Below are 16604 nucleotides of genomic sequence, written 5' to 3'. Positions count from 1 at the left end.
CTGCAGCCGCTGCGCTCTGCAGTGTACGTACAGCTGAGGGGGGGGCCAACCGCGAAAAAGAAACGGAAGCGACACAAGAGCCACTCTGTTGTTATCAGCGAGGCAGTGGGGAAGAGCCGCCGCGCACCGCTGCGTGGGCGCGACAGGCAATTAGTGCAGAAGCAATCGGCGGCAGACAACTACAGAAACAAACGCAGCCAGAGGTGAAGGCAGCCCGAACAGATAGAGACAAACAGTGCCACAGTAGAAAGCCCGGAGTCCCCAGGGCCCGGAAGAGAACAGAGAGTAAAGCTGCTCATCTGTGGGAGGCTGAACCCCTTGGTCACCGCGAAAGTTAGTTCAAATAATTTTCCGCTGGCCGCTGGCCAAAGACACACAGGCTTGCGTCTCTTTATTTTACAAGGGGCTTTTACGCGCGTTGTCCAGTGGGCGCGCACAACGAAGCAGCCAGCAAGGCTGCCGCTGCTGCAACACGATATCTCTTGCTTGCTTTCGTGTTCACTGTGGATAAAAAGACCAGCGGCGCATCCACAACGCGGCCAGGAACGCCCCCAGGTAACTCTACAAAAAGTGGCATTTTACTAACGCAGCATAGTTCCGCCGCACAGTCTCACGAACAGTCTCGGCGTTCGCTGACCACTGGTCACGCTGGCCTGCACGTGGTGGGCCAGTGGCACCCTGCACCATAAAACACGCGACAATGGCGAGGCCTGGGCCCGAAAGCTCCTCCGCATTGTTGGGATCAATGGGCCTTGCCTTCTGCTGCTGCTGCGTTGTTTCCAGCCCCAGGAGTCCCATGGGCCACTGCATGCTGCTGCTTTCTTTCACTAATCACAGTCTCCATCACAATCCCGCGAAGGGTCTGAACGATGTCTGCATTCGATAAAGACGTTGTGTCCCCCAAGTTGGTGTCCAGACAGCAGAGCTTCCGCAGCAGCCGCCGCATTATTTTGCCGCTTTGAGTTTTGGGAAGACCTGAGACGGACCAGCAGCACAGGACCTGGAGCTGTTGCTTCCTCAGCAGAAACTAGCCTCTTTACTGCTGCGTTATATTTGTTTCTGCTTATGTAAACACAACATGAAGCAGCTTAAAAGGCAATAAATGTGAGACTGCAAACGCCCACAGCGAGGCGCAGTGTGCTCGTATTGTACCTGGGGCCACCACTATGAAGTCCGGGGTCGCGATAGGGCCGATCTCTTTCCTCACTTGCAGCTTCGCCTCTTCAATGATTCCAGCACGCGAAGCGCCAGCCTAATTTGAGGAAAATTGAAACACGTTCAGAGCCGGGCCGTTAGGCATGAAGGCAGCCGGCATTAACGATAAATGCATGGACCAGCCACTAACGCGTGTTTACGTCATTTAGATGGAGCCTTTGCTTCCGGATGGCAAATAAATACCTTCAAAATGACGAAGCAGAAAATTGCAGTGCCCTTCACGTCGTGGGGAGTTCCAACGACCGCCGCCTCCACGATATCCGGGTGCTGAACTAATGCATGTTCGATTTCAGCTGTGCTTAGCCTATGCCCTATTTAACGAAAAAAAAAGAGAAAAACGAAACGCAGACTATCCTTCCTGCATTCCGTGTCTAAGCCCTTTGCCTTTCCAGCTCGAGCAAGAATTTGCAACTGGCGCTCTGCGGGCTTCCGTCTCAGCCAGATTTGCCCGTACCTGAGACGTTCAAAGTGTCATCCACTCTTCCTGTTATCCAATAGTGGCCGTCCGCATCTCTGTAGGCACCATCTCCCGTGAAGTAGTAGCCAGGGTAGGGTTGTAAGTACGTGTTCAACAGCCGTTTGTGGGCGCGATGCACAGTGCGGCACATGCCTGCACGTGCCAACACCCGACAAGTAGTCAGGCAGCCAACAGAAACTGCAGTTGAAGCCGCTGGAAACGCGGTTTCAGCTAGTCAGCTAGCTAGCCCACTTGCTCAGAAGATCGCAAAACCGTATGTTCATGACGCAAGCAACTGATGTGGCTGTTCGTACCCGGCCAGGCGCGCTTCAAGCATAGCACGCCGCAGACGTCATTTCCCTTTTTCTCAGCTCCCGACTGAGGATGCACAATTGCCGGTTCAATGCCGAAGAAGGGCACCATGGCGCAGCCCGGCTTCGTGACTGTCGCCCCTGGGAAGGGGGCCAGGACGTGGCCCCCCGTCTCAGTTTGCCAGTACGTATCGACTACTGAGCACTGCCCCCTGCCCACGTTGGTGAAGTACCAGCGCCACGCCTCTGGGTTTATGGGCTCCCCCACAGATCCGATCACCCGGAGGGTACTGAGGTCATACTTCTTTGGCCATTCCTCTCCGTGCTGCATCAGAGCCCTAAGCAGCAGCAGCCAGCCAATGGAAGACATAGTCAGCAGCAACAGGAACCGTCATACATTAGACCGACAGAAAAGGCTTCTGCTGAGGCATAGTTCAACCATATTGCACAGACTCGCGCTACGTGTATGCAGTAAATGCATCTCAGTTGGCTATATTCATTCGTAATAGCTGCCTCGCATATGCATAAATCACGTCCATTGATTGTGTTCATATCTGCCCCGTGCTCTGGTCAAAGCTCCTCCAGCTCACCTGATGGCCGTCGGCGATGTGTACAGTTGCGTCACCTTCCATTTCTCGACAATTTCCCAATAGCTAAAATGCAGCCATAGACAAGTCGACGCAGCTGTCAATTCACTCGCAAGCTGAAACAGTTCAGTCACCGTATGATACGATTCGGGTACGATGCATAACATGCATTGTGAGAGACATCTGTGCAATATACTACCAGATTGAATATATTGTACTACGTACAATAAACAATGAAGAATACACAGTTTTCGCAAAGGTAACCCGCCCATGTTTTATGTTACTTATCTTTGCGATTTGTAAACGCGGAGAGACTAATGCACTTCGATCCTGGAAGTCCACTGCACGGCTATTGAGGCACATCCACGTCCTACTGATTTCCCGCTAAAACTAATTTACTCGATCTGATTTTAAATGCAATCGTAAAGAGGCAAAACTTTACTCGAGACTGTGACAAGGCGTCGCGCCACGCACCGGCCAGGATGTGGGTAAGTGGGAATGCCTTGAAACAAAATTGTGGTGGCCCCGTTACAGAGAGGCCCGTAGACCGTGTAGGAATGGCCAGTAATCCACCCGCAGTCCGCAAGACAGCCAAAAGTGTCTCCAGGGTGGTAGTCAAAAATGTACTCGTGGGTAAGCGCAGAGTACAGCAGGTACCCCGCTGTTGTGTGGCACACCCCCTGCGCAACCGACAAATTGTGCGCGAGAGTTACTGTTTCTAATCAGGTATACTGAACCATTCAGAATTTCTGCACCTAATTTGTTGGTCGTAACCCAACCCCAAGAAATCAACGAAGCAGCAAGCACCACAACATACAGTAGCAACTACTGCGACCACATCTTAGGAAGCAAACGAAAACTAATTGTGCAAAGTGAGGTGAAACGCAAAGCACCACAGTGCTCACTGTCAGAGGACAGAGATAACTAAACAGTCAAGTCCGGTGTTCACCCTACCCCCACACTGTTGTTTATTCAAGCTAGCCGGCTTGCTGCATTCAGCGAAAGGGTGGCCAGCTTGCCTTTGGCTTTCCAGTAGAGCCTGAAGTGTAAAGGATGAAGAGCATGTCCTCGCTGTCCATCGTCTCTAACGGGCAATAGGGCCGCATCTGAGGCAGCAGGTCGTCGCCAGACAGATCGCGTCCCTCTACGAAGCACGACGGTTCCGCTGAAGTAAAAACAACGACAACGCCCTAAACTCCTAAATGTGGCATTCATGAACGTGTTGCATGCAGTGAATGGGGGAGATCAAAAAGAGTTGCAGGGCATGACACAGTGGGCCATGCATAAAGAAGGCGAAGCTGCCTATACAGGCAGCGAGCTGGACATACGCTGTAGCTAGTAATCGTGACTGTCTGCTCTATTAGTTGATTTGAATTTTAATCGGACCGGATTTCCTAAACAGCACCACGTGCTGCACGCAAGAGCACAGCTTCAACGCCTCGTCAACAACTTGCTTCAGGCGGACAACGCGGCCGCCACGCATGCCCTTAGTAGCTGTGATCAACTGAAAAACAAAACCGCAAAAGAATCGAAACAAAATGCACGTTGCAAGCCCTGAAATGTGTTGCATGCATGGATGCAATTAACCCGTTGAATTCGAGTTGAAGGCACCGAACGCAAATTCTGTTGGACCTAAGTCTCATTTATTTTGCTCCCTTGTCTGCTGTCTCGTTTACTCCGCTTGTTTTCTTTGTCCTTAGAAAGAGGGCCATATTTGTGCCTGGCTATAACGCACCACTCTGCTATGGGCATCTTCCAGTCGCTCTGCCAGACTATTGGCTGAAAAGCCAGCGAAGACGACACTGAAACGAAAACGGGAGTCCAAAGCAAAGACAGCCACAGCCACTTCGTAAAAGTACAGTCTGTAGGGTTGCCTCATGAGCGCTACAAGGCACATACTACTACGGACAGGGGCTGTGCAACTTGCATGCAGATATGCTTTATAGACAAAAAACATTTCATTTTCTCGAGCCAGATACTCTGCGTAGACACAATCGGCTAAATATTTCCTTAAGTGGCCCTATGCAGCTGACGCTACCCTACGGGAGCGGCAGGCAAGAGGTGAAACTTTCAACTCCACTAGAGAGCAGGCACTGCGCAGGGTACTCCAAATGGTTAACCACTGGTCTATCTACGAACGGCCCGCAGGAACAAACCTGTGCACAGCGCCAATTCTTGCACAGGCCAACATAGCGTAGACAATCTCAGGCATCATTGGGAGGTAGATGGTGACGATGTCGCCTTTGCGCACATCGAGGCTTTTCAGCAAGTTTGCAAAGCGGCAAACTTGGTCTGAGAACGCAAAAGCAAACAACTGCCACGCAAAATGGGTGTGTCTCGCACGTGGCTGCACAAACTAGCTAGGTGTACATACACCTGAAGCCGGCAGGCCCCACAGCGAAGCACAGCGCGGTGACTGGCCTTGCAGTTCCTTGTAAGTCACAACTTGGCTGTCTTCCGAAGTGTCCCCCTCATAAATGAGCGCCACCCTCTGGGGGTACTGCTCTGCCCATCTGTCTACGCAGTTGTCGCACACCTGCGGGGCAAAGGGAAGACAACAGAAAATAAACATGAAAGAAACATAAATTCCCACTGCATGCAGCCTGGCCTCCTGTCGCTAATAATGTTTCCCAAAGCTATGAAACTGCCACGAAGTATCTGCTTCACAGCGTCCCAGACGCTGGGCTACAGCAGCAGGCCTCTGGTCTGCTGCGCTCGCTCCAGATGCAGCAGCTGCAGGAGCAGCAGCAGCTGCTGCAGCAGCAGCAGCAGCAACAGAGTCCTCACATTTAGTTTGCCGTTAAGGAACCACGAGACGTCGCCGTCCTGCAAAGAGCCATGCTGCGTTTTTGTGAATGGCTGAAACCACCGGAGCTTCTCAAGAGCGCGCTGCAGAGCCAAGGGACAGAAAATGCAAACAGAAAGCGAGATTTAGAATAAAATGAAATAAACACAACAAGCAGGGGCGAGACTGGCAATCAGGGACTCCTAAGAGCTGCCACTTTTCAGGCTAATGGGCCTTTCTCAGACGCAAGTGCTGCGCAACTGCTGCTGCTCGTTACCTCCTTCCAGAAGTTGTCTGCGTCAGACATGCTGCGCCAGTAGAGGTGCTTGTACATGCTCTGCAGAGACGGACAACAGCAAAGGCAGCCTCAGCCCCCCGGGGAGCCACTCAGTGCAGCTGCCCAGAGGCCGCTGCAGCAGCAGCGACCCCGCAGCAGCCTCTCCAGAGCTGTGTTCAAACAGGGGCTAGAGTTGCAGTGTGTTATCTGATGCGCCATGTGCCTGGCTTGTACTGAGCTAGAGGTGGTGCCGCGGGGGGGTCTGTGCTGCTGGCAGGCGAAGCCGCAACGCCTGCACACCTCAGAAGGCACGTTGCATCTACTCGTGTTCTTGGGGGGGGGGCTGTGGACCTCCCCCACGGGGAACGAAGAGATAACCTCTTGGGCATTTTCCAGGCTGAGGTCGCTGCGCTCCACGTTGGGGCTGCCCCTGTCGACCACACACGCCTCGCCCAAGTCTCGCTCCCAGGAAACGGGCATTGCTTCCTCCTGCTGCTCCTGCTCCCGCCGCAGCTGCTCAAGCTGCTGTTGCTGCTGCTGTCTTTGCGCCTATGAGCTCCTCGGGAAGCTGAAATACGACAGGAGAGTCTGGGGCTCAATGCAGAATAGAAGAAAGCGATGATCGTCTACCCTGGGCGGAGTTCCGGGTACGTTCGTGCTGCTACCAGCACGGCACAGGTGGCCACGTGGCAAGGGCCCGAACCGCCACAAAGACGAACGTGGTGGAGATTTATAGTTGCAATATTTGTGAAAATAGAGGGCTAGCACGAGCCAAAACGAGCCGTTGCCTGTCTTTTCTTGTCCATACACCACGCCCTACAGGGGGCTCCTCGCCACCGATACCTGACTTGATCCGCTGCTCTCGGTGTTACTCTTCCACGGTTTCTTTTACTCGTTTGCAGATTTAAGCTTCCTTCTTAATTTTACACTCGCTCTTTCGAAAGCGCTCAAAAATCACCGCCGACAGTGCCCAATTCGGCGGGTCGCTCACTGCAAGGTGTCCACAAAACCCACTGACCGCAAGACATAACTAAAAATATCAAACCTATACGAGGCATACTGCCTATTTGCTATTTTTAGAGTCACTATTAGCGACTAGCCAGTGCAGTTGGAACATGGCAGGCCATCTTTTTAAGTATCCACCATGCCTGCGCAGAGCACGTTGTGCCGTTATCGTTCTGTGTAAATTTTAGCTGCGTGCTCAGTACGCAGGGCTCTGTGAGCTAGGGAGGCCTAAGCATGGCTTTCCTTTAACAGTTTGCAACGGCCCTCAAGCAGTTTTACTGAAGGTGCACGCCTACTTAAGATGCACGTGATGAATCCCCTGTCGGGCCTGACGAGCTGAGGCACGTGCGTTTAGGGTCGGAGCGACTTGAACGGGCCGTCAATATCGAATGAAATAAATGAAAGTGGCATAAGAGGGAAAAGAGGCTACTCCGGTGCTCCGCGTTATCAAGTAGTCGTGGTCGCAATACCAGACGCAGATCAAGTTGAGCCAGCGCCGAAATGGAGTGCACTTGCAACCCCGCAGCAATAGTGAAGTTCTAGGGTAACTATTCTTCTATTTTCTACAGATGTGACGCTTCTACTGCTCTTCTCCAGCCAGTAACGCATTGTTTAGTGGGTAATTTATCGCCAGTTCGTTGCCTTAGGTGTTAACAGGGAGGCGCGAACACAGTGTTCTGGGAGCCTTGCAACTCCACGCAACAGCTGCACTCAAGGTTTTACTGCATTTCAGCTATCTGCTTATTCCTTCATTTACCTCATATCCTTTGGGGAGCCGATCGCAGCTGAACCGGTCCGCTGGCGGCGCAGCCCTGGCCAAAGAATGGGAGCCTCCAGAACCAAGCTCACTTCAACGTGACAGAAGCAATTGTTTCTCTTTTAAACTCTTAAATAATAATTTTTTCTTAGCGTGTTGGATGAATGCCCATATAAGAAACGAAATTCAAGCAATACCAGTACACATTCTCTAGATCGGGAGTTCGTGCATTGCCTGTATTCGGAGTGAGTAAGGGGATGTGAAACGATTGAAGCGACGCGTAACCAGCTAGAATAAAAATAAATGAAGGACGCACTAACGGTTAACGGCCTCTGCAGCTCAGTTGGAAGGACTCATCACATAGAAAGCAAGGCAGCAAATTAGATCCGCATTCAATCCAACAGGAAATAGAGAAGAAATTCCTCGCCCCTTGAGCAATAGCAAGGTTCTGCAGCCTTTTTTCTCAAGTATATATCGAAATAAGCTGTAATGCCGTTTTACTGAATGGATATTTCTTCTCAGTGCAAGCTGAGCCTCTTCTTACATCTAAGTTTGAACACCAGGAGGCTCTACCACGAATGCATTGTCCCACGAGGAATTTGTGTGCTCAATATAATAAAGACAGCTGCAACTAAGCAATCCAGGCAACTGCTCAGTCACAGGACCGGAAACATCTTCGGAGTTACGAACTCACAGATGGATTAGGTTTCGAAGCACAGGATGAGCTAAGAACAGGGCCAAAGACGTTTTAAATGCTGTCACCACTTTTGGAAGGAGAGATTACACAAGCAATATGCGACCACCTGGACTTAGAAAAGCCTGCTACTTCTACACAGAAGCAAATCTACACCCTGTACACAGTAAAGAGTGATCTGAGTGCTTCATAATTGGAAGAATTGAATCCACAAATATCCCAAATTAAGAATAGAAATCACCTAGAAAAATTTTAAATCGGGGCAGCGAGGCATACGCAGACGGAAATGTGAACGTAAAACTAGTGAGCAAACAATCTAATTTGTTGAGACGAGGGGAACCTCATATGAGTGGTAAGCTCCATATATGAAGCCACGAGGATGAAAACTCAGATATTCAACAGATATGAAACTTATCCGACAAAATAGGCTGAAATATTGCACAAGAGCATGAGCACTCTTGCGGCAGAAAGAAGGAAATTGAATTGAGGCAATGCAGCTCGTACTGATGGACTTAAGTGACCTATAAAAGAGTCTAGAAAGCCTCTTGAATACCCTCAAAGCCTGCAGGTGATAGCTACTTCAGGTTCTTGAGTGCTGTTTCTGCGCAAACTGTCACTGTTGAGCTGCTTTCAACAGTCGCGCCTCTTCTGATTGAAAGAGTCCAAAAGCATATGTCTTATCCTTGAGTGGACCAGCGTCCTGCAATACTTTAGAAACCCCCAGGCTTCCAGTGCAATGTAGCAGTGACACGCATTATGAAAAGGCCTTGAAAGCAGCTAGAACTAGCAGGACGCGCTCAGCCAGATCTCAGTATATCTGCTTATAGTGCTAGTTGTGCAAATTTTAAAAAACCATAGGCCCCAGACGCTTCTAAGCAACTAATGCCACAGAAGCAGTGGCCAACATAACATAGCATGGGTCGACTGTACTCGAACGGGATAACTTCTATAGGCGATCCACACGTTCACCACTACATCGACAGACAACACCACAATAATTCAAGCCCACACACACACAGAAATCAACAAGGTCTATTATGCCAACCAAATTCAGAAATCAACAAGGTCTATTATGCCAACCAACTCCATCTTAAAATGATGCAGATTCGAAGTACTCAGAGAGCCATAGGACAAAAACTGCCCCTGCAGAATCAAAGTTCCCCATGACGACTGCCGCTTTCAGCTTGACTAAGTCATAGATCAGCAACTGTCCTGTGGCTCTCTGAGTACTTCGTATCTGCATCATTTTAAGATGGAGTTGGTTGGCATAATAGACCTTGTTGATTTCTGTGTGTGTGTGGACTTGAATTATTCAATCTGTGTTCTGTTGAGCCATCCCCGGCAGCCAGGAGGAGGAGTAGGACTACGGCGTAGCGTGTAGGTCCTCTGAATCAGGCCTAGGGGCTGAAGATATACAACTTGCAGCTGATGGCTAGCACTACGCGATTCTCCAAGTTGTGGTCTAGCCAAGTAGATGTGAAGCATGCGAAGACTAATTCGTTCCTGTGGGCACCCAGAAGTGATTTCTGGTGGATGCGGAGGTAGATAAGAGAGCCATAAGGTGTTTGTTGACTTCTTCTGTGCAAAAGCACGTCGCGGCTGTCACTACTAACTGAAAGAATCACTACTGAAACAGCCTGGGGCCTGCTCTTGGCCTCTTCTATGAACGGTCTGCCGCTTGAAAATGCAGCACAATGCGTCAAGACACTTCAAATGGAAGCCACCTCCCCCAGGGGAGCAACAGTATAAAAGGTGGCCTCATTTTTTCTGAGGCTCATGCAAAGGACTTGGAAACAATTGTAAGTGCAAGCTGCCCGGCACGGACTCATCAACACAACGAGACGTTTGCGTGCACGTGCACACCATTACCCCTTGAAGTTTACTCTTGTGGCTGTACTGACTAAAGTGACACCTGAATAAGATGGCATGCTTCAGGGGCCGAAATTTAGGGGTTGGAAGTGCTTCGGCTTTGGAACATCACAGGTTGCCCATCGCCCACTCCTACTAAGGCGTGTGCCACTTCTATCCGCTGAGTCCGCACTGTTCCGCGTTCCTTACTGCGACAGCGGGAAACGCTTAGCACAAGTCTCCGTTCGTGCTGACGTGCTCTTCTAGCTTCTAGGTTTTCGGTGAGCCTCCCAACAGCAAAAGGGTCTATCCTCTGGGCAGCTACCAGTGGCATATTGCCGAAATCTTTGTAGCTTTGGCTGAACCATGCAAAAATATCAAAGCTTGTTCTGTTCGGCCTAGCTGCTGCCTTTGGTTTAGGTGTTTGGTGTGAAAGTTGTATTTTCCGCTATGAAATAATCAACTTCGAGCTCTGTTTTGATGCATTTTCGAGTAGCCCGCTATATTCCTATTTGGTTATGGAAAACGAGAGAAATTTTACACGAATTGACAGCTATTTTTTCTGGGCATATACAAGTTGAGCAGGATACGGAGCTTGTGGCCCAGCCCTAAGCGCTTAACCGTAAACCCAGCCCTTGCTGCGCGAGCAGCAGTGTCTTGCAGCAGTCGGTGGTCCACTGACTGGTCCACGGCGCTCGGTCGCAAGCACACGGAAGCTATAAAACAACCAAAGAAATAATGATGATTGAAGGGATGTTTCGAGCTATGCCACAGATGAGGTGGCTAGAAGAAGCCCCGCTGCTGTTCGAGTGCGGTTCTCAGCGGGTGGCGCAGGCCCCGACGGTCTTTCTCGCAAGTGCGTTCTTGCAATTCCTAAGTACCTGCTGTTGCATGCGTGTAAGTGTTTTCATTAATTTTTAGTAAAGGGAAACTTCAGTAGTGGTTGAAGTGCGTAGACAGCTCACAGCGGAGCACCGCCGACGGCTGTGACCAGCAGCCAGTGATTGCCTCAGTCGGCGACCGCAGCGGCGGTGCCTGTGAGCTGTGCTATTGAGGTCATTTGTTTTTGCAGTATGGCACCGCATGCAAACATTGTAAAAAAAAGCAACGGAACTTGAGGCTGTCTCTCCATACTTATTTGTGAATCGTTGGCGCAGCGCCTTCCCAGTAACAGCTGCCGACTACAGCGAGTCCTCTGCTCTTTCTCCCGGCGGCACCAGCGGACCTTTCACGCCAAAGGACGACTTAAGCATTTCTCAACAAATATTCTTGTCATACGAAAAAACATTCATTTTTCTTTATTAATCCGTTTTTTGGGGTGCATGGCTATGCGTTCTGAGCCTCTTGCTGTTCTCCCATCATCGCAGTTTGGCTTCAAAGGCTGACGATACACAACCAGCGTAGGCTCAAATTCAGTTTGGGACAATTTCAGCTGAACGGTGGCCTGCAGGGCACATTCAGCTCGGCTTGGCTCTCGGACGGGGAGCCGCGCCCTGCAGGCCTGAGGTTTTCGCGTTTGAAATGAGCATGAATTCACGATGACGGAATCGGCAGGCCCATTGGGCAACTTCTTTCGAAACCTGGGAGGCGTCTTCACTGAGTTCAGTTGGACAGCAGGCGAAGTGTTTCTCTTGACTGCCTGTGTAGCTCTCACAGTATCGCAGGTTCTTGTATCTTACTGCCTCCTTACTTACTATCCGACGCCGCTGTTCCTGACATGGTGGCAGCTGCTGCAGTTACTCATCAGTGCCTCCATAGTTGGAGAGCTGGGTGTGTCGTTCCCTCGGGCTGCGATTTTCCCTCCAGTCAAACTAGGGGGCTTCAAGTGGTTTGTCCAGCTGCTGCCCTATTCGCTTGCATACTGCGCCTTCCACGCAGTGTCTAACAGCGTGATTTCGGATATAGTGCATCCAGCTGCCCTCCCTGTCGCCTCAGGGCTTTTGGTGGCCTTCCATCATATGTTTAGGTCTACAGGATGCCAGACGCAGTATACGCCACTGCGATGGGGCGCCGTTTGTTTGCTGGCAGCTTCGTGTTTCTTCTCAATCGGTTACTTGGAATTCTATTACTGCATTCTCTTGGCTGTGACCTCAGCTATCTACAGGGGGGCCTACATGCCGCGCGCAATACACATGAGCGGGTCTGATGAGGGCTCCTTGACCGCAGCCTGCAGTCTAACTGGTGTCTTGGTGCTGCCGCTTGTGATATGGTTGGCTGACGAGCAGCCTGAGCTCGTCTCTTTTAGTAAACTGACTTCTTTCGACCTCCACGAGTGGCTTATATTGGGCTGCTGGATCACCGCGGGTACAGTTCCCTTTTTTAAGAGCGTGGTCAGTAACCAGCTCATGAAGGCGTTGGGGCCCCAGGCTTGGCGTATCAGCGAATTGGCTTCCGTCCTTGCCGTTTTTTTCTTCTCAGTACAGCTATGCGGCCCTGTTGGGCTGCTGCTGTGGCTGGGCCTGGCTCTTCTGATTGCAGGGAGGCTCTGCTGCGCCGTAGACAGCTACGAGGAAAGGAGACAGCTCAGTCCGCAACTTACCCGCACCTACTATTCCCGGCGGCTCAGCCGCAGGGACTCATCCGCGGAAGGGTCATTTGGCACTGTTGAGGAGGGGCTCTTGGAGCACATATCGCCCGAGCAGGCTGAAGATATAAGGGAGAAACTGACGGGCCTGGTAAAGGCTTATGTGACAAGGACCCAATGTGAAGATCTGACTATGCTGAAGAACATGGGAGGAGCGGACGGCATTGCACATATGTTGCATGTGCAGCGTTCTGTGGGGCTTTCAGACCCCCAAGACATCGAACACCGTCGGAAGTTGTTTGGGGTCAATCGGCTTCCCTCTCGCGCCTCTGCTTCTTTCCTTAGTCTTTGCATTGATGCTGCGTCCGACAACACCTTGCAGATCCTTATGGTTTGCGGCCTCGCCTCAATTGTCCTCTCTCAGCTCTTTGGTGAAAATCCCCAAGTGGAATGGATGGAGGGGGCTGCTATATGGGTTGCTGTTTTGGTAGTCGTACTCGTGACGGCTGGAAACGACTGGATGAAGGAGCAGCAGTTCCGTCAGCTCTCTGCAGTAAAAGATGACAAGAACTGCACAGTCTTGAGAGATGGATGTCCTACTCAAGTTTCTGTGTTTGATCTCGTGCTGGGAGATTTGCTGCAATTTGAAGCAGGGGATGAGCTGCCGGCGGATTGCATTGTAGTATCTTGCCGGAGTCTACGGATGGACGAGTCCTCGTTGACAGGCGAATCCGAAATGATCAAGAAAGACACGTATGATGGCTGCATAGCACAGATTGCTGACGGAGATACAAGGAGTCCGAGGTCGATGCAGCACCACTTCTTTTCCTCGCCTGTGGTGCTGTCAGGAACAACTGTGAACAGCGGAAGCGGCAGTGCCATCGTCATTGCTGTCGGGCAACACTCGCAGTCTGGGCAACTATACCAGAAACTTTCGTTCGACACGGAAGCAACTCCATTGCAACTGAAACTGAATGCTCTTGCTGGCGACATCGGCAATTTCGGGCTTGTATGTGCTATCATTGCGCTCTGCATCCTCGTATTGGAATATTGGGTCATTTTCATGTACACTGAACCCGACCAGCGGCCTCCAATCGTGGCCATAATCGGCAGTCACGTTCACTTCTTTGTCACAGCCATCACCGTCCTCGTCGTTGCTGTGCCCGAGGGGCTGCCTCTGGCTGTCACCATATCCCTGGCATATTCGATTGGGCAAATGCTGGCGGACCAGAACTACGTGAGGCGGCTAGGAGCTTGCGAGACAATGGGTTCCGCTAATGAAGTGTGCTCCGACAAGACGGGCACCCTTACACGAAATCAAATGAGTGCCGTTGCATTCTGGAATGGATCTAAGGTTGTGCATATCCCCTCAGCTTCTTTCGCAGGGCCAAACACGGTGGGTGTGGCGGGGTTCAATGAGCATACCGAGAAGTGGAATCTGATTTCTGAAAGCATTTCACTGAACTCAACTGCATACCTTGAAAAAATGGAAGTGATGACCCTTAACAACGGCCAGGAGACCCCTAAGTATACTGTGAAATATGTCGGATCAGCAACTGAGTGTGCCTTGCTGGAATTTAACGATTTTATCTGCGGTGCAGACTATGCAGAAACACGAAGGCTGAAGGGCTCTGATTCACTCATAGCCCACAGGGAGGATTTTTCAAGCGACCGTAAGATGATGACCACCATCGTCCACCTGGATGGCGGCGGCGATGCCCGCTTGCGCGTTTATGTGAAGGGCGCAGCTGAGCGGGTGCTGAACCTGTGCAACTATCTTATGAATTCTGACGGCGATATCCAAAAGATTCAGCAAGAACACAAAGCTGCAATAGAAGACCAAGTCATCGATGGAATGGCCCGCGAAGCCCTGCGGACTATATGCATAGCATACAGAGACCTTAGCATGGATGATGTCCCTGACTGGGAAGAGAAACAGCACGCTCCTAACCAGCAATTCCTAGTTGCTGAGCAGGATCTGGTCTGCCTTGGCATTTTTGGAATCATGGATCCAGTCAGAGACGAAGTTCCAGAAGCTGTAGAGAAATGTCACCAAGCGGGAATCAATGTGAGGATGGTGACAGGAGACAACCTGATAACCGCAAAGGCTATCGCAAAGAAGTGCCACATATTCAACGAAGAAAGGGGAGATCTGGCAATGCTGGGTCCTGATTTCACAAAGCTTGTGGGAGGGGTCATTTGCCAAACCTGCAGAACGGCAATGTGCGGCTGCGCCACAGATGCCAAGACCGCAGAAGCAGAGGGAAAGAACCTGCGAGTTGATGTTATTGGAAATATGGATGCATTTGAGAGGATATGGCGGCGCCTTCAGGTGCTCGCAAGATCTCAGCCATCAGATAAGTACGTTTTAGTCACTGCTTTGAAACAACTGGGGCAGGTAGTGGCTGTCACTGGAGACGGGACGAATGATGCGCCGGCGCTGAAGAAGGCTGACGTGGGCTTGGCCATGGGCATCACGGGCAAAGAGGTAGCCAAGCAAGCAGCAGACATTGTAATGCTAGACGACAACTTCCAGTGTATAGTGCAAGCCGTGAAATGGGGGCGGAACGTGTACAGCAACATTCGGCGCTTCTTGCAGTTTCAGCTCACCGTCAACGTGGTAGCCGTCATCACCACCATCATCTGCGCTGCACTGCTGCGCGACTCCCCCCTAACTGCGGTGCAGATGCTGTGGGTAAATCTCATCATGGATAGCTTTGCTTCTCTGGCTCTTGCGACAGAACTTCCCACGCCAGACCTGCTAAAACAGAAACCTCACCACAGGCACCAGTCGCTGATCTCCAGGTCGATGGCTCTCACAATCACGACGTCAGCCGTGTATCAGCTTGTAGTTATGGTGTTGCTCATCTTCTATGGAGACTCTTTCCTCCCAGAAACAGAGTGGGGGTACCTCTTGCCGGCAGACAGGACCCAAAATGACTTTTGCGAATTCTCCGACTGCGATCCTGTCACAGGTGCGACGAATTACAGTAGACCAACCCCAGCCCTGCATCCATAAAATGTAGGACCAGTTGTAGAAGGCACAAAAGTGAATAAGTATAAATGTGTATCGCAAGGATACAATGCACGGCTCTTCCTATGTTTCTGTGAATTTAGGGCAAGGAAGCCTCATGCGATCTGGCCGACGGTTTAAATTGTTTTCTACCGAAGAAGACTATGAGGAGCGTTGGGTTGGAGTAATTGGGCCTTCACGACACCTGACATTTGTGTTTAATACATTTGTGCTGATGCAGCTTTTCAACATGATCAGTGCAAGGGACGTAGAGGAAGACTTTGCTAAGAAAATGTCTCTACCGCGGCTCTTTGTCAAAATGACAAGCAACCCTATGGGGTTCTTTATTTGGTTATTTATTCTCTTCTCGCAAGTCCTAATGGTGGAGTATGGTGGAGCTATGTTGGGCTGTCACCGTGAGGTGAGCCACAATGAGATCTCTTCTGGGCAGTTTTGGGCTAAAATTCGACAGTGCTTTAGATGCCCGCATTCGCAGTTTCAAGCCATTTCTTCATTGGGTTTTCACCCCTGTGTTTTTGTCGCAGGGCCTCACGTGGCAACAGTGGTGCCTGAGCCTTCTTATCGGCTTCGTGGGCCTCTTGTTCGCGCGGATTCCGCAGTGCTTCCCACAGATCACTCGCCTTTTTCCTGAGTATGGTATGAGAGAAGAAGGCATATCAGGGGCTGCGCCTCTGGCCCTAAACCTCAGGGGTCGGTCTCCTTCCCGCATGAACGACCGCTGCATGATCAGTACGCTAGCGGTCGCCAAGAAATACGCACGTAGAGCTAAAGTTCTTACGATCAGCAGAATGAAAGCACGAAGGGAAGCGCCACAAGCGCAGGCAGCAAATGTTACGGCTGTAACGGATGGCTACCTGCCTGTGCAACTCGCTGCTTAACATTCCACCAGCGGAAGCCCCGCCGACGTCAGAGCGACTACTGTGGGCCATCGGATAATAGACGGCGTTTTGGAGAAAATCTTGATTTCCTTTTTCAAGTGCTTCATGTGCCTAAGACCACTGACTCTGCAGGGACCAACTTCCGTTTTGGGAACAGATTTCCGGAGAAAAGTGAAGCAGCAGCTGCTTGTGTTGGTCCCTGGCTTTAATGCTGCCAGCGGTCAGGAACACT

At 50.9% G+C, this 16604-nt stretch overlaps 2 protein-coding genes across 2 annotated transcripts; one reads left to right on the top strand and one right to left on the bottom strand.

Annotated features, from left to right (window-relative positions):
• Positions 1–742: 742 nt before the first annotated feature.
• On the bottom strand, positions 743–6112 carry ENH_00006870 (acetyl-coenzyme a synthetase, putative; the record flags this gene model as incomplete). The annotated part of the gene is made up of 15 exons (XM_013578304.1): positions 743–975; positions 1153–1252; positions 1399–1526; positions 1670–1825; positions 1987–2321; positions 2574–2636; positions 3045–3250; positions 3590–3735; positions 3957–4074; positions 4306–4372; positions 4727–4862; positions 4947–5106; positions 5358–5459; positions 5633–5692; positions 5933–6112. 15 exons carry the CDS (start codon positions 6110–6112, stop codon positions 743–745), a joined length of 2190 nt encoding a protein of 729 aa, XP_013433758.1.
• Positions 6113–11474: 5362 nt separating this feature from the next.
• ENH_00006860 (Ca2+-ATPase, putative) lies at positions 11475–16372 on the top strand (the record flags this gene model as incomplete). The annotated part of the gene is made up of 3 exons (XM_013578303.1): positions 11475–15435; positions 15578–15894; positions 16019–16372. 3 exons carry the CDS (start codon positions 11475–11477, stop codon positions 16370–16372), a joined length of 4632 nt encoding a protein of 1543 aa, XP_013433757.1.
• Positions 16373–16604: the final 232 nt, after the last annotated feature.

Source organism: Eimeria necatrix, genomic scaffold (genome assembly GCF_000499385.1).
Source record: "Eimeria necatrix Houghton genomic scaffold, Enh_scaff11, whole genome shotgun sequence".
Taxonomy (NCBI): domain Eukaryota; phylum Apicomplexa; class Conoidasida; order Eucoccidiorida; family Eimeriidae; genus Eimeria; species Eimeria necatrix.
This window is presented reverse-complemented; position numbering and strand designations above follow the sequence as displayed.